Source organism: Trichomonas vaginalis, chromosome I (assembly GCF_026262505.1).
Source record: "Trichomonas vaginalis G3 chromosome I, whole genome shotgun sequence".
Classification (NCBI taxonomy): Eukaryota; Parabasalia; order Trichomonadida; family Trichomonadidae; genus Trichomonas; species Trichomonas vaginalis.
Genome location: NC_067203.1, coordinates 20,414,505 through 20,434,503, shown reverse-complemented (window position 1 = coordinate 20,434,503; position 19,999 = coordinate 20,414,505). Strand labels below are relative to the sequence as shown.

The 19,999-nt window shown below is 33.9% G+C and overlaps 9 protein-coding genes and 2 pseudogenes across 11 annotated transcripts, besides 8 other annotated features; 6 read left to right on the top strand and 5 right to left on the bottom strand.

The window, feature by feature from the left end:
• Window positions 1–51: 51 nt before the first annotated feature.
• Window positions 52–84: a mobile genetic element.
• A 983-nt stretch (window positions 85–1,067) lies between these two features.
• Window positions 1,068–2,187: a mobile genetic element.
• Window positions 2,188–2,215: 28 nt separating this feature from the next.
• Window positions 2,216–2,246: a mobile genetic element.
• A 340-nt stretch (window positions 2,247–2,586) lies between these two features.
• Window positions 2,587–3,075, bottom strand: TVAGG3_1019540 (ankyrin repeat, PH and SEC7 domain containing protein SECG-related family; the record flags this gene model as incomplete). Its single annotated transcript, XM_001299913.1, has 1 exon — window positions 2,587–3,075. The coding sequence occupies one exon, from the start codon at window positions 3,073–3,075 to the stop codon at window positions 2,587–2,589; it is 489 nt and encodes a 162-aa protein (XP_001299914.1).
• Window positions 3,076–3,188: 113 nt separating this feature from the next.
• Window positions 3,189–3,216: a terminal%2Cinverted (terminal inverted repeat of Mariner transposon ID:TVAGG3_1019510).
• Window positions 3,189–4,491: a mobile genetic element.
• TVAGG3_1019520 lies at window positions 3,269–4,395 on the bottom strand (annotated as a pseudogene). The gene has a single exon. A coding segment is annotated over exon 1 (1,127 nt).
• Window positions 4,464–4,491: a terminal%2Cinverted (terminal inverted repeat of Mariner transposon ID:TVAGG3_1019510).
• A 231-nt stretch (window positions 4,492–4,722) lies between these two features.
• Window positions 4,723–4,759: a mobile genetic element.
• Window positions 4,760–5,792: 1,033 nt separating this feature from the next.
• On the top strand, window positions 5,793–7,150 carry TVAGG3_1019490 (protein of unknown function, DUF4106 family; the record flags this gene model as incomplete). Its single annotated transcript, XM_051254758.1, has 1 exon — window positions 5,793–7,150. A coding segment is annotated over one exon (1,358 nt), but the record flags the coding sequence as incomplete, so codon positions are not given.
• Window positions 7,151–7,649: 499 nt separating this feature from the next.
• Window positions 7,650–19,999: part of a mobile genetic element that runs on past the window's edge.
• TVAGG3_1019480 (protein of unknown function, DUF4106 family) lies at window positions 8,729–10,339 on the top strand (the record flags this gene model as incomplete). The annotated part of the gene is made up of 1 exon (XM_051254757.1): window positions 8,729–10,339. The coding sequence occupies one exon, from the start codon at window positions 8,729–8,731 to the stop codon at window positions 10,337–10,339; it is 1,611 nt and encodes a 536-aa protein (XP_051080331.1).
• Window positions 10,716–10,982, top strand: TVAGG3_1019470 (protein of unknown function, DUF4106 family; the record flags this gene model as incomplete). The annotated part of the gene is made up of 1 exon (XM_051254756.1): window positions 10,716–10,982. A coding segment is annotated over one exon (267 nt), but the record flags the coding sequence as incomplete, so codon positions are not given.
• On the top strand, window positions 11,663–12,055 carry TVAGG3_1019460 (uncharacterized protein; the record flags this gene model as incomplete). Its single annotated transcript, XM_051254755.1, has 1 exon — window positions 11,663–12,055. One exon carries the CDS (start codon window positions 11,663–11,665, stop codon window positions 12,053–12,055), a length of 393 nt encoding a protein of 130 aa, XP_051080329.1.
• Window positions 12,325–13,320, top strand: TVAGG3_1019450 (uncharacterized protein; the record flags this gene model as incomplete). Its single annotated transcript, XM_051254754.1, has 1 exon — window positions 12,325–13,320. One exon carries the CDS (start codon window positions 12,325–12,327, stop codon window positions 13,318–13,320), a length of 996 nt encoding a protein of 331 aa, XP_051080328.1.
• Window positions 13,900–14,240, bottom strand: TVAGG3_1019440 (uncharacterized protein; the record flags this gene model as incomplete). Its single annotated transcript, XM_051254753.1, has 1 exon — window positions 13,900–14,240. A coding segment is annotated over one exon (341 nt), but the record flags the coding sequence as incomplete, so codon positions are not given.
• Window positions 14,277–15,146, top strand: TVAGG3_1019430 (annotated as a pseudogene). Its single transcript has one exon. A coding segment is annotated over exon 1 (870 nt).
• On the bottom strand, window positions 15,630–16,229 carry TVAGG3_1019420 (KilA, N-terminal/APSES-type HTH, DNA-binding family; the record flags this gene model as incomplete). The annotated part of the gene is made up of 1 exon (XM_051254752.1): window positions 15,630–16,229. One exon carries the CDS (start codon window positions 16,227–16,229, stop codon window positions 15,630–15,632), a length of 600 nt encoding a protein of 199 aa, XP_051080326.1.
• Window positions 18,525–19,214, bottom strand: TVAGG3_1019410 (organellar and viral DNA polymerase type B; the record flags this gene model as incomplete). Its single annotated transcript, XM_051254751.1, has 1 exon — window positions 18,525–19,214. A coding segment is annotated over one exon (690 nt), but the record flags the coding sequence as incomplete, so codon positions are not given.

Here is a 19,999-nt window from a genome sequence, read left to right as displayed (position 1 = left end):
GTACATTTAAGTGCAAAAAATTGAATAGTTGTAAACTATAGCAGTGAGCCCTTAAGGATGCACTTACCACTATCTGACATTCTCTCAATTTTTTTGACACACAAGCTTTATATCCCAATTTTCTAAGGTCAAAAGTTTGCGATTTTAGGAAAAAGTGAAGCATTTGAATGAAATTCAAATGCATTAATTTTTAGTAAAATCAGCATTCTAGGAAAAGATGAACATTTTTTTGAATAAAAATCGATTTTGTAATCGATTTTAATTCAAAAAATGGCACGTTTTCCGAAAATTTACACTTTTCCAACGTTTTGTCAGGGGCGCGAAGCGACCCAAAAATGTCGGAAAAGTGTAATTCTCATGTATATGATTATTTTTGCTTTTAATGCCGAACAGCATTTGAATCAAAAATAATCGTATGTCTGAGAATTAGTATTTTTAATCACTGCTTAGTTCCTAAAATGACTTTTATACTCTTTTGCCATTTAAGGATGCACTAGCATTTCATAAAAATGCTTAGAATATGTAATTATTATGATAGTAAAACTTTGAGGCTCTAGATCCCTTTCGCTATTGAGTTGAATAATTTTTAATTCTTGATCATGTCAAATTTTGCATCCCGGAAAATATTATGCGCATAATTGAGTACTTTACAAAATGTGTTTTTAAAGCGATTTTTTTAGTCAAAAACATAACAAAATAAGATATTAATGAGAATGCACATAACCTTAATGGAAGATCATGTGAATCAAGTAGGAATTTCAGCTTTTGGAGCTGAAATAAAATTCATCATTTTGAAATTTGTGGAGTTTTTGTCTTCGTTGTCTGGGTATAGCCTTCTGAACTTGTGTTGCATTGAAAGGATAAGGATTTAGACCTCAAGAGTTTGTCAAATTAAGGATGGACAAAGCCATTGGGGAAGGCCATTAAAATTTTTAAAATTGAAAGAAACCATAATGTAAAGCACTCAAATCATGCAACAATAATATTTATCCGGGTGCCAAATTTGACTCAAGAATTCCATATTATGCGTAAAATTGAGACTTCGTCTCAATTTTACGCATAATATGTTAAATTTTCAAAGAAATTCTGAGTAGTATTCAAAAGTGTAAAAATTTTAAAAGTGAATAATATTTTTCCATAATCCCATTAAAATGATCTTTATTTGCAAGTACCTATTATTATTTTACAATAATTATGATATTTTCTTCTCTTACATTTGAATTTTCTGCACTTTTTTTTGATAGCCGTTTACAATTTCCCACCAATGCAAGAAAGGAACACAGCAATGACTTTTGTTACCGATGTTGTTTGATCTAGTTTAGGCACACTTTCATAAAGCTGTGTACAAAATATCTATTGATTCTTCCATGAATAATTAGCAAATATAGTATTATACTTTTATTTTTTTAAACGAGCAAGCTAACACCAATAGACTCATATTAAATTACATTATCCTACACTTCTTATATGAAAAATCAATATAATTGTATAATCAAATTTCAAAAACTCATCAGAAAAAAAATCAAAGAATAGACTCGTAATATATACTATATATGCATTTCAAATACGCAAAAATACATGATGGTAAGTCTGTCGCGATTTTTCAAAAAAATCCAGAGGTCGGAATAATAGATACTGTGAACTAATACTGATATCAGAATTTTTTCCCTCATGCAAATTTTATATGGTTTGCATACTGTTGAATAAACATTTATTTTCATAAAATTAGATTTTTTATTTTCATTTTAGTAATATATTTTTAAAATATCGTTCCATCAGGCTTTTATCCAAAAAGGAATATATCCTTTTGATTGTGTGAGCCATTCCTGATGTCACATGTTCTTGAGTTATATCTTTTATAAAATTGAGAGGAAAATCAAAAAAATTGAATAGAGTCAATTCAATTTTCCTAATCTAATAACTTCATGAATGTTAATTTTCCAGCCATACCATCAATATGATAGAATATCATTAGAATTTAAAATATTGTGATGGATTGATATTTTTATATTTTACAATTTTGGCCAAAAATCAAATCTGATTATTGTGAAAAACAATTATTATTTAAAAACATTAATAGAAATAGTAGTTTATAACAAATTAATATATATGGCAGAATACCAGATTATAGGTTTAAGTCCATCAAAAGTTATACATGCATGAACAATCTGACGTGGTGAGCGCATCCTTAAATAAATATATGTTCATATTATCTGAGTGTGAGAAAGTGGTAAGTGCACCCTTAAAAAATTATTATGATGAAAACTGATGAGCAATTTGAACATTAAGTTTGTAAATTAGATTGCTGTTCCTGTTTCGTGGAAACATGGTCAGCCAAATCTTTACAGGACATGTTTTATATTTTCTCATTAATATAGTTGTTAGCAAGTTATTTTGTTTAGTTAAAACATCAAAAACTCGACATTTATAGCTACTTCTTTGCTAATATATGTGAAAATGATAGTAACTTTGTTTGAAATTCGTATTTTCAAAAAATGAATGATTTAAATTTTAAAAATTAAATAAAAAAAAGAAAATCAAATTTGGTTTTTATAATAAGTTTAAAAATAACTAATGTGTAATTATTCATTTTTCAAGAAATTTTACAATGTCATGATGATTTTCACGACGTGCATACACAATGGCGGTAAGTCCATAACGATTTTTGACATCTTTATTAGCTCCGGCAAAAATAAGATATCTAACAACCTCAAGGTGACCATTTTCTGATGCATAGATAAGGACTGTTTTTCCATCTGAATCTTTAGCTTCAATATTAGCCCCATTAGTAAAAAAGTACTTAACTAATTCAAGATTACCATTTTTGGAAGCATATATAAGTGGAGTCTTTCCACCTGAATCTTTAGCCTCAATATTAGCTCCAATAGAAATTAATAATATAGCAAGTTCCGTGAAATTATTTTCTGATGCATATAAAAGAGAAGTTTTTCCATTTTTATATGTTGCTTCAGTATTTGCTCCTTTAGATATAAGTAATTTGACCAAATTGATATCATTTTTTTCTGTGGCTGCAATGAGAATTGTCCTCCCATTTGAATCTTTGCATTCTAACATAGAACCAATGGAAATAAGATATTTTACTATTTCCAAATGTCCTCTTTCTAATGCCAATGTAATTGATGAATAACCATTTTTATCAATTACATTTCTATTGGTTCCCGCTGATATAGGGTGTCCAAAGGTGTGTTTAGCACAAACCTGAATACTGCGAATAGAAATAAACAAGTTACATATATATAAAGTTTATTTAAATATAATCACCATTGGATTCAATCACGCGTTCGCAGCGATCGATCCAGGCTTGAAAGACACGCTTTAAATCATCATGAGAAAATTGCTCAAATTGCTCTCTTACAAAATTTTCAAGATCATCTGGACTCGCGAATTCGCGTCCTTCAGCTCTCTTTTTTAGCGTGCCGAATAAATAAAAGTCAGAGAGTGCAATATCAGGTGAATAAATTGGGTTTGGAACAACTTTGACATTGTTTTCCAACAAGTAATTCATTACCTTATGACTTTTGTGAACTCTTGAATTATCAAAATGAATTGCAAACTTTTGTTTTTGTTGTTTGGATTTCTCAAACTCATCAGAATTGATAATTTGAGTAAGAACATTGTCAATTAGATACTGAGCATTCATCGTATTAGGTTTTTGAAGAATATCAATTGCGATGATGCCATTCACGCCCCAAAAAACCGACAACATCATCATTGGTGTGTCAATTTTTTTCTTCGGGAATGTTTGCGGATTTTCATCCTTCGGGATCCACATGATTTTGGCTTCTGTTGCATATTGAAACCAAGACTCGTCCCCTGTTACTAAAAAGCGAAACTTCTTGGATTGATACGCACCCAATATAGAGAGGAGCTCTTTCGAAGATTGGACTCTAGATTTTTTTGAACTGAATTAAGGTTGTGCGGAACCCAACGTGTATACGCTAGTTTGTAGTTCAAATAATTGTGCAGATAATAACTGACTGTTGTACGTGGTATCTTTGTCATCTCCTCTATCCTTCTGAGTGATGCTCTTGGGTCTTCATCTAGCGCTTGAAGAATTGCTTTGATTTTTCTTTGATCCGGCGATTTTTTGTCAATTTTTATGATGGGCGCCTTTTTGTTCATGAAGTGATACATCCTAACATGATACGTTACAGTGGAATAGCTAGGAGCATCCATACCGAAGCATTTTACCAATGTCTCGTAGATTTTTTTACAGTCTTTGCATTTTTTTGCAAGAGCGAGGATGTTTTCTTTATGATTCATTAAAAAAATGAAAAAAATCCCGCCAAAATTTCCCGCGAAACCGCCTCTTGTCTCAAAATTCATTTTATATCCCGGCATGGCGCCAAAATACAACATACTCATCATATACATATATTCATATTTTTTATTATATATTTATAATCAGCATATATCTCCTTTAATAGTCTCATATAGAGCGCTGTGCTAAACGCACCTTTGGACACCCTATATTAGATATTTAATTAATTCCAAATTTCCATTATATGATGCTTCAAGGAGCGATGTTCTTCCTTCTTTATTTGCAGCTTCTTTATTTGCTCCTTTGGAAATAAGATATTTAACAACTTCAATATTCCCTTTGATAGTTGCCCAAATAAGGGGTGTAGATTCGTAATTTGATTTTGCTTCGATATTAGCGCCCATTTTTATAAGATACTTGACAATAACAAGCTGATTCTGTAATAAACAGAAATTCATCAAAAGTGACAGCTCTCAATTTTTTGACATTTGTAAATTCTAAATTGAATGAGAAAAATGAAATAATACTAAGCATAATACAATATTCTAGATTTAATTATAATTAGGAAAAAGTTAGTTTTGAGAGTACTTTTCATAGGCATATAGAATGAAATCTTCTGAAAAATAATATCACATAAACTCATATTATTTTCTAATATATAACTATTTTATATAAAAATCAAATTCAATGATCTTAAAAGCGAAGGATAAACCTCAAAATTTACGAATATAATGAGTGGGAATATAAGGTCAGGTATGAGGGGCTTCCAGGGGCTGCGCCCCTTCTAGCCCTAAGAAATGGACACAAGACCCAAGAGGAGGACCGAACCCCAGCCGACCAGCCGGTGACAACACTTTGACCGAGTAGTTTTTTGTGCTGAACAAGAAGTGTCATATAAACATCTGTCGAAAACCGCTTTTTAACTTCACTTAAAATGCCACGTAAGCTACGTAAGAATATACGTAAGAGGAAGGGAGCATTGAAACATCCAATAGTAAAACTGACACCACAACAACAGTTGCAACAACAAATGCTGAATGACCCCACTATGTTGCAACAAATGTCAAGCAATCCTATGCTCTTAAACCGAGTTCTTGGTGCACAGAGTGGAGGTTTAAGAGCGGCACTTTTAGCGAAAATGGCAGGCTATGGTGGAGCTGCAGACGGAACAGCCTATAACCCTCAAAGTCAAATGAATTTGAGTTCACTCAAAAATCAAATAGCAGATGTCAAAAAGTCAAACATAGACATACAGAAACAAATAAGTGAAAACGAAAAGAAACTAGAATATGACAGACACACAAAGAAACTCAATGAGTTAAACGTAGAGAAAAAGAAGAAAGAAGAACAACTGAAAGAACTAAGTACAGAGGAATATGCGAAAAAAGTGTCAGAAAAAGCAGCAGAAGTAGCAAAAATGGAACAAGATGTCATAAATTTGAAAAACCATACTACTCAATATAAAGTACTGAAAGATGAAGAGATAAAACAAAAAGCCCTGAAGACATATATGGATAGCGATGAGTATAAAAAAGAAGTTGAAGCAAATGTAAAGGCAGAAAAACTTTTACAGTTGCAAAACCAAACCGTACAGTATGAAAACTTAGCACAAGAAAGTAAAAATAACGACGCAGCCATGCAAAAGGCAATGAAAAGCGCAGAATATATAAAAGCTAACAATGACTGGTTAGATGCCCAAGCCAACGCTAAAGCAGCCCAGCTTATAGGGTCAATAAGGACAAAAATACAAGCGGATGAAGACAGTTCAAATGAAGCTTTAACAAATGCTGACTTTAAGAACGCCTTCGAAGCTCTTCATAGTAAGGTGAAACAAGTGAACGATTTCTCATCTGGAAAGAAACTGAAGTCTGAAGGTTTCGACAAAGAGTTAAGAGAAGTAGCACAAAATCTGACGAAAATAACAGATGCAACAACGAGACAGGCAGTTCAAAGTGCCTATGACGCCGTTAGAGCAACTGTTGTGGAAAGTCAAGAAAAAGAGTTACAACAGACCAAAACAGACCTAGTAAATGCTTTCTTAAAAACGAAAAGTCAGGTAGGACACTATGCTGCAGATGGAACATATGTGCCAGCTGGTGGAACTTATATACCAGCTGGTGGAACTTATATACTAGCTAGTGGAACTTATATACCACCAAACCCTCCAAGAGAAGCACCTGCACCAGGACTACCTAGAACATTTACATCGTCACATGGACACAGACACAGGCATGCACCAAAACCAACACAACAACCAACACAACAACCAACACAACAACAACCACAACCAACAGTTCAAAACCCTGCACCAAAACCAACACAACAACCAACAGTTCAAAACCCTGCACCAAAACCAACAGTTCAAAACACTGCACCAAAACCAACAGTTCAAAACACTGCACCACAACAACAACCAGCACAACAACCACCTCCACAACCAGCACCACAACCAACAGTTCAAAACACTGCACAGCAACAACCACAAACAGAGCAAGGACATAAAAGAAGTAGAGAACAAGGAAACCAAGATTTCTTAAAAATGCTTAAGGAAAATTATGGTTACCCAGATACTCTTGACTTTAGTGACAGATATAAAGAAGCTATTAGAAAGTTCAAGGAAGGAAATATTGACCCGAACCTATTTAGCTTTATGGTTCAGCACCAAATGGGATATAATTTCAAACCTGGAAAATACAAGCTCGCTAAGGAATATGATTTAATAGCATATCATCCAAATGACATGACTGAATTTACTCCGAGATATTTGGTGTCAGAGCTAAATGACAATTCAACTCTCTTCATGAAACGCGTAAAAAATAAAGACGGAACGAAAGAAGAAAGGTTTATGAGTCCGGATGACTTAGATAGGGAACTTGTTAAAAACGGTCTCGGAATATATGAAATGCCAGCAGATGAGGTACAAGAAACTCCACAGGAAGAAGTTCAGATACAACCAGACATGGAAGAAATAGTTCAGCAACAACAGCTAGAAGAGCCTGAAGGAAACGAACAAGTCCCTCCTTTGGAAACTAACTTCACAGAACTAGATGAAGATTTGGAACAGCCGAAAAATCTTGACCCTCAACAAGAGTATGAGGTGAATATGGAATCTTTCCAAGAGTCTAAGAAAAATTCGGCTGACATGGTAGAAGAATATCGAAAAATGTTTGCCGACATACAAAAGACTCCAACACCAGATGAAAATATTCAGCATAGAATGGAAGAACTGAAAGAAAATGTACACAAATACAACAACCCTTTTTACTTACGAGCATATAACGTTCAATCTTTGGATGAACTCGGTGAAAATAAAAGGTTAAATTTCAACAAAACATATAGAAATGAAACATTGTTTAAAGTTCATTCAGAACCTAACCAATATGGAAACAAACCTACTTTTGTTTCTGCAGACTATGGAACTACAATGAGATGGGGTCATAAAGCTAACCCGGATAGGTGGTTCATAAACTTACAACCACAATTCCAAGATGTTGTAGACGCAATGGAAATGAATGGTGAACCAGATTTAGCTGGTATTTTCAGCGCGGCTTTAATGCCATTGAAAGATATGAAAGATGCAGATATTTTGAACCAGTATGAAATGAACATGGCTGATGGAAATATAACACCTGACGTTCTAGAACATTTATCTCAAAGAACTACACAGAACCATAAAGATGGTATATTTGGTGAAGAGTTTAGAAAGAAAGTTAGGGAGACAGAAGGAAGAGAACCTATTGTACATGACCTTGCAAACGAAAGTTTACAAAATGTCATAAAAACTTACTTTGCAGACAATGAACCGAGAAGGGATGAATATTTAAGAAAACTCAAATGGACAGTACCAAATGAAATGTTAGTATTGAAAAACATGTTCCTTGACAAAATAAAACCAACTACAGAAATAAATGACGCAAGACTGAAAGATTGGGTAAAAGCTTTCCCATTCACAAAAGATATTGTTGGTAACATGGAAAGAAAACCAGAATGGCTACAAAAACATATATTTGGAAACGAGCTTATTCCATATGGACAAGCTCTGTTTGAAGAGCTTGAACCGGAAACTCAGGAAAGAGTCATGCAAACAATACGCGAAGACTCAAATACAAACTATGACAAAATCTTTCTAGGATATAGGTTACCTGAGATGGGCGACCAGAGCCCAAAGGCAAAAAGGACATGGGAAATTTACAACATACTAGGTGAACATGAGGCAAAGATGCAACAACTTAAAGCAGAGGGCAAGTTACCAAAAGCGACACCAAAGAAGAAGAGAAGAGTAGAACAAAGTGAAAGTAGTGAAGAAGTAACTTCATCTAGTGAAAGTAGTGGCAATGAAGGAAAAAGAAGAGTTAAAAACTCAGCCAGGAAGAAAGTAAAGCTTGGTCCACGTGGGTTCTATTATGACAAATAAATCCAACTATTCTATATTTTTACCCATATGAAATGTACGCCGCTCAGAATATAACGCCAACAGTTTTGGATGCCATGAACGGAAATGTTTCCGAATGGTATAACGAATGCGACAATGCCATTAGAAGGTCAGAAATAGTTCCTGGAACTTACGAATATACAACTGCTGTTTCTTATGGAAATGTAGGTGAGTTTGGAGAAGGTTCTTCAACAACAGTAGATATTGCTTGCGACAGGTTTCATATAATTTCTATTGACAACTCATTCTTATACGTGGAACAAGACATTGAAATAAAACCTTCTGCCAAGTTGTCTGACAAGAAAGGTTGCAATGGAATTTTCTATGTCGGATACCAATATGCTCCAGAAGTTTTCATGGGATATAAGATATATTCTAACTCTGACTTAGTTCAAACAGTAACATGGGCAAACTATGAATGGTTCGCTTTAAGAAACTCAGTACAACCACAAGCTAGAGAACAAACAGACCAGTATGCAACTATTGAGAAAATAAGAAGACTTGACCCTAACGTTCCAGGAGTTTATGTTGACCTTTCTGGACAAACTGCAGCAGCAGTAACCAAAGTAAAACTGAAACTTAGAGTTCCTTTGTCATCTTTCCTCATCTTCAGGTTTTTAAGATACTTGCCAAACTGGGCAGGAAAAATTTCTATCGAACTTACTCCAAGCAAAAATAACTTAGTCATTGCACCAACACAAGACCCATTCACTCTTACAGACGTAAAGGGAGCAAATCAAACGTCATTCGCCGAATTTTGCAAAGACAAAGTTGACTTAGACTTTGGTTTCTCAAACCTCAACACTGAAGTAAAGTATTATTTCAATGCTGCTGGAACTGCTTGGGACCCAGTTAGGTTTACATGCGAACAGTTTGAATGCAAGAGAATAGAAAGCAGACTTGCAGTCTATATGTTGGACCCAGATATTTCAAATGCTTTAGCTGCCAAATATATTGCAGTTCCACTTATGTTCCCTATACACCAAATATCTGTCAAAGACTTTGCAGGTGAAGTTGGAAACCAAAATCCAGGAACCGCAGGTGCAAGAACAGATATTGCTTTAACAACTGCAATGAAACACGCAGATACTATGTTTGTACTGTTCAGACGAACTATAAATGACTATTCTTGTTTCTACAACCCCGGTATTAAATATCATATAAACATAGATGGCAAATATTATCCAAGAGAAGAATATTCTACAGTTGAGGATATGAGGTCATACAACTTGACATTAGATGCTATGAACTTTAACAACAACTTCACAACAACCATTAACCCTGAAATGCAAAGTTCTATTATGCCATATGTGAAAGTATGGACCCATACAGGAAGTCAAAAAACTCAATATACAAATGGAGACCGTTCAAACTTTTGGCTTGGCATTCCATTTGCTGACTCAGAAGACTTTATGGGTGGTATTTCAACTGTTGGTACTGTACAAATACAATATACTGGTGACAGAGACGGTCCATATGAACTGAGAGCAAAGAAGTTTACAAAACCAATAGCACTTTTCACGGAAGATGCTCTTTTGAAGATTCGTTCGATGAAACCTGCTGGGGCTCCTCAGATTGGCATAACGACAGCTTCCATCGAGCAGATTTTGGCAGCAGGTCAGTAAGTTGTTCTTGAACTGACTTCTCTCCGTCAAATATTGACAGTACGCCAGTTTTGACATAATATTGTATTATAAACTTACCTTTAGAAATATCTGTAAGTTTTGTTGTTATATTTTTGTCTGCTTCAAGAACTTTCACCATTTCGGTTATACCAACTTTCTTTGCTTTATGAAAATATTTTGGTTCAGCAAAGACTGCTATTCTATAACATTTTCCATTGTTTGTGTAAAGAACTATTCTGTCAATGTATTTGTATTGTTTGTGTGTGTAAACTTTGTTCTGCTTCAATTCGAAGAGATACTCGAATACGTCCATATTTTTATTCGAAGTAAAATGTCATTTCCGAAAAATAGAAGCGTAAGTGTTTCAAAAGGTTTAATGGCAGTGGCAGATGTGAAGTTAAATTCACCAACTCAAACAAACAGTCAAAGTGTTATTGTCAATGTCAAAGAAAGAGATGTTGAAGTGGGGAAACCATACGAAGACCAAGATGGTATAACAATTGTTCCTGTAAAAGAACAACCAACATACCCTGAAGTTAGCAGAGACTTAAGTTCTGTTGCAGATATTCGAAACGACTACCAACAACTGAAAGACAAACTTCAAACTCAGGAGAAGATTTGTCAAGCTTTAGGTATAATGTTAAACTTGGTCGAACACAACCCTGTAAAAGTGAACTCATATGTCATTGCACCTCATGAAGTTTTGAAAGAACTATTGAAACTTTTGACAGAGGCAGACGATATAAACATCAAAGAAATAGAACCCGACGTTAGTTGCTGTGGTGTTTCATATAATGTCATTGACAAGATATACGTTATGAAAGGAGGTGAAACGTTGAACTTAAAGTATAGTTTCCCAGACGTTATAAAAATATTTGACGACCACAACATTTCAATAAAATTTATTTGCTAAGTAAAATGGCAGAAGACACAATGGTTTATACTATTACGACTAAAAACCCTGAGTCATATAATTCTATAACAACAAACTTACAAAGTCCTCAAGGACGATATTGTAAACTAACCTTAAACACAATGACGACTAAAGCTTGTTTTGCTCTTTTGACACCAGAAGATTTTATTGTTGTGAATGGTAAAAAATACTCCTTTGAAGATACTTACTCAGATATACCACCAACAGGTTTTGTTGACTTATTTAATACTTTAAGGACGAGTGTAACATGTGCTGCAACTAGAGCAGGTTTCATTATGTTTGGATGTCCGACTGAGTTTACTATAAACAATATGAGCTATAATACAAAACTTATATCTGGTTTTTACTACCAACAGTTTCCTATAACAGGAAAAGGTGTCATACAAGGAATGTCTATTCCATTGACTTTAAGTACACCTATTTTATATATTGTTTCAAACTTAGGTTCAAAGTGTTATTCGAATGTCGACAGAAACTACTATGACCAAAAGATACTTATGCGTATAAACAACACTTTCTCTGCTGGTTTGCCTATTGTTCATTCGAATGCAGAGTTTTCAGCTTTAGTAAACTCAAACACTTTAGCAAACATAAACTTAACCTTAGTTGACGCAAACTTTGTTCCTGTAAAACTTTTATGTCCTATGTATTTGTCAATGACGGCAGAAAGTTTCGAATTGGAAGATGCAACTGGTGAAAGTATTGTATTACAAGAACAACTTCAACAACAAATAGCTCAAGAACAACAAATGCAACAAATGCAACAAATAGCTCAAGAATAAAAAAAATATTTTTTTTTATTTTTATAAAAATGTACAGAATAGATGTTTCAGATTTTTATGACTTCCAAGCGTTCAGAAATATGTGTCCATTTCGAGACTATAACAAAGCAGTCGAGAATTTGAAACGTTTAGTCATTTATGTCGACTCTGCCCCAGAATGTTATGTCATGAAAGAATGGGATGTAGTCTTTAACAAACCTAAAGCGACAATAGTTTCAGAACAAGAATGTAAACAGAAACTTAAGAAAATAAAAGTCGTACAAGTTGGCATGAAGATGTTAGATGCTTGGGATATCTTATTGTCAAAGTTAGAAGATTTTTCAGTTCGAGGTATAAAGTTCTATACACCTTCTCCAAACTTCTATTCTATCTTCACTGGATATAAATACGAACAAGTAGAATGGAAAGAAAATGTTATAGAAGCTTGGTTAGACCATGTCAAAGAAATTATATGCAATGGAAACGAAAGAGTCTATGAGTATATCTTATGTTGGTTTGCAAACATCTTACAACATCCAAGTGCTAAAAATGAAACTGCTCTCATTATAATTGGAAAACAAGGAACAGGTAAGAACACATTCTTTACAGATATCTTATGCAAACTGTTAGAAGGTTATTCGAATCCGAATATGACAAACTTAGAAAACATCTGTGGCAAGTTTAACTTTTCAATAGAGAATATGAAACTTATAGTATGTAACGAACTTCAAAGTATAGATACAACAAAAGTTTTGAACTCAGATGCTTTGAAGAGTCTTATAACAGACAAAGTTGGAGTTGTTGAAAGAAAATATAAAGACCAAAGAGTTTGTGAAAATGTTGTAAATTTCATTATGGTTTCAAACAATGCTGTTCCGATGAAGTTAGAAAGTTCTGACAGAAGATATGTAGTTGTCAGAACGTCAGAAGCTCATATGCAAGATACAGAATATTTTGACGACTTAGCAGAAACTTTGACATCTGACTTTTACAACCACTTGTTCTCATATTTTATGACATTAGATATTTCAAAGTTCAATCCAAGACAAATTCCACATACCGAAGAGAGACAAACATTGTTAGAAGCAAACAAGAGTGTATATGAACTGTTCATAGATGAAACTGACTTTGAGTGTTTAGATGAAAGGTCATTGTACGACTCGTATAAACAATATTGTCAAGAGTATGGTTATATGACAGCGTCTAAACGAACATTCTTGGCAAATGTCAAAAGTCTTTTAGATGTTCAGAATGGTGTATATACAAAGAAAAATTTTTCTGAGTAAATTTAAAAAAAAATATTTTTTTTATCCGATAGAAAAAGATGGCAAAATTCATCTCAGTAAACAAGTACATGTCAGGACTTAAAGAAGAACTAGACCCATTACATATTTGAATGTTTACTTCTACCATTTTGAAAAGTCTTCATTCAGCAAAGTTTGGAAACATCAACCAGTTAAGTTTGCTATTGTGACTAAAAATGGTGCGAAATTTGAAGACTTAGACATAGAAGGTTTGTTAGCAGTCAAAGAAAGTTTTGACAGAAGGTTCTCAAACCTTAAAGAAGGCAAAGCATACAAACTTGTTATACCTTATGAACCAAAGAAAGCAGACGACTATGAATATTATGAGTCTAAGATAGTTGAAGTTCAAGGTAAATTGGGTAAAAATTTTAGAGTCTAAGCCAGTGTTTACTCCTAAAGAGGAAGAACATTGACATTGACCCAGAAATGTTCTAAAAATAAAATTTTATTTTTACATGTCAAATTTCTTTTTCTCTGGAACTGGTAGGTTCTTTTTTCTCTTCTTCTACTTTCTTTTCTTTCTTTTCTCTCTTCTTCTTTTCTGGTGGAGTTATGTCAAACTTCTCAGAACCATATTTTTGTAAAAGTTCTTTGTCCTTTAATAGCTCTTCTATTCTGTTTTCTATTTCATCTTCAAGAACAGTGCATGTGTCTTCTTTGCATTCTAAGAAGTTTTGTTGGACTTCATCTCTCCAAGAGGCGTCATCTCTGTCAACAAGTCTGTCATTGACAAATTTTAAGACTTCTCTGCTTAATGTTTTATGGTTCTTGTCATATTCCCAGAAACAGAACTTTAGAACAAATTCACCTTTCTTGTTTACACTATGTAAGATTTTATGGTCGACAGATGTTTTGCTGTCGAAAAGCTTGTCTCGAATATAGATGGCGAAATCGCTAGACATTTTCTAAAAGATAAAAATTTTAATTTTTCTAAAAATATGTTAGAAAAAAAGTTTGCTGACATTGACAAAAAATTTGAGAATGTTTTAAATAAGAACAAGAGGAAGTTGGAAAATGCTCAGATAAAACCCATACATGACAAGTTCTTATTTGCTCAGAATGGTATAACAGGTTAATTGCACCACCTGGGTCGGGTAAGACTTTCACTTATCTTAAAATGGCTGCACAACAAGAACTAGATGAGAAGAACCCATTCTATGAGTTAGTAGTCATTTGTAGTACTTCTGGTCAATTTGACCAAACCGTCAATTCGTTCAAAGATATTATAAAGAAGTCTAAGTTAGTATGTATAAAAGACTCTGAGTTGTTAGATTGGATAAAGAAGTACCAAAGAAGAGTTTTGAAGTACAATGCTATAAATGAGTATATAAATTCGAAGTTTAAAGACCAAATGAGGAAATGCAGAGAATATTAGAGAAGAACACTTCAGAAACAAACAGAAAGAGATAGAATACATTTCGAAGAAATTGCAATCTTACGATTGGAAGACATACCCTCATAGATGTCTTCTTATCTTAGATGACTTTGCTTCTCATCCTTTGTTAAAGAACAGAGAACAAGACATGTGTCGAATTCTTAAGAAGCTCAGACACTTTAACATTTCAGTTGTCATTTGTGTACAGACAGCAAAGAGTTTAAGTAAGGATGTAAAGAGAATACTTACTGACATTGTACTTTTCCCCGGATTGTCCGAAGACGATTTCATGGAACTTATGAAAGAGTCCATGGCAGGTAAGTTTGACAGACATGAACTATGGGAGAAGTACAAAGTCATACAAGACCCTCATACTTCTTTCAGAATTCACATCTACGCAAACAAAGTTCAAATTGTAAAAAGTCAAGCGTAAAAAATCTAAGTGTTTAGTCTTAGTCTGTTGTGGTGCTGCAGCTTTCGGTTCTTCTGGCTTTGGAATGGACTCGGTTGGTGGTACGTCGGACATTCGTTTGTGTCCTGTCGGATGGAAGAACTTTTCCTGTTGGAAGGAAAAACTTTTCCAGTTGTCGGGAAATTTTTTTCCAGTTGTCGGGAAATTTTTTTCCTGTCTGAAGGAAAAATTTTTTCTGTCGTTCGACCAAAAAGTTCTCAATTTTCGAAAATTTGAATGGTTTACGGACGGACAACAGGAAATTTTTTTCCTGTTGGAAGGAAAATTTTTTCCTGTTGGAAGGAAATTTTTTTCCTGTTGTCGGGAAATTTTTTTCTTGTTGGAAGGAAGGACTTGGAATGTCGGAAGGAAGGACTCGGAATGCCAGAAGGATTTGACAAGACAATTGACCTTATAGAGCTACCTGAGCCATCTGAAGTCAAGCTTGAAAAATAAAGAGTGCATTTACTCTGCTTGTTTGAAGTTGTCAAAATACTCTGTTATTTTTTCTTTCAGTAGCGGTAAGTCTTCTTTGAAGGTAAGTATTGTACAACCTTTCATATCATAGTGTGTTTGAGGTAACGTATCTTGAACTATTTGTTTCACATCTTCATTCGGTGTCATTGAAATCGGTAAGTTTTCGCGATAGAACCAATTTCTGTCAGATTTGTAAATCTTAGCAAGGTCGTAAAAGCTTTTGTTGTTTCTTCTGACTAAATGCAACATAACCATATCTCTGTCTTCCATATCTTCAGTATAAATCATATACTTATAGTTCTTTTCCTTTCCTTTTGGTACCGAACGTGGTATTCTTTTCTGAAGGCTTTTGTCTTTTGCTTCAATGACTTCATCTTTTGCTTCAAGCTTGTTTTCCATCTCTTCACGTTCTTGTCTATGAATTTCATCTAACATCATGAAAATATAACAAGCGTAACGAGGTGAAGCCCACATTGCAACAGCATTTACAAGAAGTCTATGTACATAATATCCTCTCAAACCATTTGGCAATTTTTCACGATTTTCGTACGGAATCTCGACCCTCGGTTTTCCGAGGGTCGCAAACATATGAGGAAATTCTTCTAAAAGTTCTTTTGTCTGCTGGTTTTCAAACCAATGATATGCTTGCTTTGTAGAACGAAGAGCATTCAAAATACTTTGCACCTGGTACATGTCGTCTTTGACCGAACGAATGAGACGTAACTGTTTGTTATATTGTATGTACTCATATTCTTCATTTATGTCTTCATGAACGATAGCAGTTGTTGTGTTCTCTGATGTTGACATATCTGTCCTTACATACAAAATAAAAAAAATATTTTATAAAAAATTAGCGTTATTTTCTGACTTTCACAAAAGACCAAAAATAAACGCTTTACATGTATTTTTCAGCAACTTCGTCAAATAATTTTATAGCTTTACCTATCTCATCTACTTCAAACGTTTCTTTACCTTTTATGGGAGCACCATAAATTTTCTCAAACTTTTCAAGTAGTTCTGTTTCAGCAGCTCTCATATCGTTAACGAACACAACCTTAACTCTATTGACTATACTGTCATATCTTTGAGTTATATTATATGTTCTTCCTATCTTATATCTCTTTGTATTGAAGTCCTTCGGTTTCTGAACGATGTAAAGTAAGCCTTCACTGCAACGTTCAGTATCGAATGAACCATATGTTATGAAGTTATATCCAACAACTGGGTCAATCCATAACAAAACTATTGGTATAAGACTTTTGTCTATAAGATATGCTGCAGTTCCATAGAATCTTACCGATATCATAAGCTCAGGATTTCTTGTCAAAATTTTCTGAGTTGAAGCAATTTTAACCCAGTCGAATGCTTTCTTTCCAGATGGAGATATAATGTCTGACAAAGAATATTTTTTGTATTTCTTTGAGTATCTTACGTTTAAATCACCTATTCTAACCACTTTGGTGTCATTGTCTATCTTTTTAACTGTTTCAAACTCAGTGTTTGTCATTTTCTGTTCTTACATACAAAATAAAAAAAATATTTTTTAAAAAACTAACTTTATTTTTTTATTTTGTATCTTAAGGAAATTCACGAAATTTGGTCATTTTTTCACGATTTTAGGGATTTTTTTGACGAAGTGTCAAAGTTCTCTTCGTCACTCATAACACAAAAATAGTGTATTTTTGACGAAGTGTAAAAGTTCTCTTCGTCACTCATAACACAAAAATAGTGTATTTTTGACGAAGTGTCAAAGTTCTCTTCGTCACTCATAACACAAAAATAGTGTATTTTTGACGAAGTGTCAAAGTTCTCTTCGTCACTCATAACACAAAAATAGTGTATTTTTGACGAAGTGTCAAAGTTCTCTTCGTCACTCATAACACAAAAATAGTGTATTTTTGACGAAGTGTCAAAGTTCTCTTCGTCACTCATAACACAAAAATAGTGTATTTTTGACGAAGTGTCAAAGTTCTCTTCGTCACTCATAACACAAAAATAGTGTATTTTTGACGAAGTGTAAAAGTTCTCTTCGTCACTCATAACACAAAAATAGTGTATTTTTGACGAAGTGTCAAAGTTCTCTTGGTAAAAAAATAACAGTTATATAATGAAATTTGGTCATTTTTTCACGATTTCAGGGATTTTTTTACGAAGTGTAAAAGTTCTCTTCGTCACTCATAACACAAAAATAGTGTATTTTTGACGAAGTGTCAAAGTTCTCTTGGTAAAAAAATAACAGTTATATAATGAAATTTGGTCATTTTTTCACGATTTCAGGGATTTTTTTACGAAGTGTAAAAGTTCTCTTCGTCAAAAAATAACAGTTATATCATGAAATTTGGTCATTTTTTCACGATTTTCATGAGTTTTAGGCGACCAGGTTTTTTTCCCTACTCGCAATTTTTTACGATTTTCATGAGTTTTGGCGACCCCGAAAAAAGTCTGGGTCGCAAATTTTTACGATTTTCGTACGGAATCTCTATCCTCGGTTTTTCGAGGGTAGCAAACATATGAGGAAACTCATGATTTTTGGTCATTTTACTCGGCAAAAATATATTTTAGGTGTCACCAGGTCCCTCGGTCCCTCGGTCCCTCGGTCAACTAACATCTTTTTGAAAATGGTGACAACATGACATTTTGACAACAACACAGGAAATAGACTTCTTCGTAAATGTTTCACAAGCGTTTTACATGGTATATGTTGTGATGGTTCATGACTTTAAACAGTTTTGTAGCTTCTATTTCTTCACGAAGGATATCAAAAGTTTTAACAATGCCGAAGGTTTCTTTATATTTCTTCTTGACGTCAGATAGAAGGAAATCGTCAGCTGTTGGATAGTTTTTGTTTAGAAATGTCAACATGTCCATTTTATCTTCTGCTGGTTTCTCTGCTTCTTTCTTTAAGTCAGCATAGTCGTTTCTCATACGTTCTATCTCTTTGACGGAGTAGTTATATTTCTTCATTGCTGCTTTACATTTTGAACATTGTGGGTTCATTTTAGCATTGTACATTGAAACCTTACCTGCTAAAACAACTAAGGCGTAAATGGTTTTCTTTAACTCAAAAGTTGCGGGTTTTATCTGTTCATTCCATACTTTACCTCTTCTATCTTTATCTCTTATCTGCCATACACATTTTGCAACTAACGAAACAAAGTTGTCGTAGGTCTTAAACTCCCCAGATTTATATATGTCAATGAAATATACCATATCGCAATCTTTGTGGTTGCAATGAAATCCAAGAAACTCATAGTTTACCTTACGTATGAACTTCTTTATTTCTACTGAGTCAGTTGCTTTGACTTCAATTTCATCGAATTCAGGAATAGTGAGCTTTTGTTGTTGTATTTCAGGAAGTTTAGGTAGATGTTCCACCAGGTCCTGCATTTCATAAAGATACTGTTCATTTGTTTCATCTTTCGCACTACAGTCTAAATTACTTGTTAAAAGTTCCTGCTTTATCTTCTGGATTTCTGTTTCGAAAGTATATGAAGAAGGAATGAAGCTTTTCATCTCTACTAACATAGATGTTGGGTTCATGACTAAAGAGTTTGGTGCTGTTGTTGCTAACATGTTCTTACAATAAAAATAAAAAATATTTTTTTAAAAAAACTAACTTTATTTTTTATGTTTTTTGTGAAAGTGTCAAAATTCATGAGTTTTGGTTGAAAAATACGGTGGAGCCAAAAGTGGCTCGACCTCAAAACAAGCATTTTGTGAAGAATATACCAACCGCCGGAATTCCGGCGGTTGCTTTTTATACAAAATTCAACGGGTGAAAGAATACGATGAAGTCATGACAAAACATGTACGTTCATGTTTGACAAAACAAGCATTTTGTGAAGAATATACCAACCCGCCGAAAACAGCGGGTTGCTTTTTATACAAAATTCAACGGGTGACAAAACATATACGATGAAGTCATGACAAAACAAGCATTTTGTGAAGAATATACCAACCGCCGGAATTCCGGCGGTTGCTTTTTATACAAAATTCAACGGGTGACAAAACATATACGAAGAAGTCATGACAAAACATGTACGAAGAAGTCTTGACAAAACATGTACGATGAAGTCATGACAAAACATATACGAAGAAGTCATGACAAAACATATACGAAGAAGTCATGACAAAACATATACGATGAAGTCTTGACAAAACAAGCATTTTGTGAAGAATATACCAACCGCCGGAATTCCGGCGGTTGCTTTTTATACAAAATTCAACGGGTGACAAAACATGTACGTTCATGTTTGACAAAACATATACGAAGAAGTTTATTTCCTGTGTTGTTGTCTAAATGTCATGTTGTCTCATTTTTTCAGAGAAGTTCGTTTAACCGAGGGACCGAGGGACCT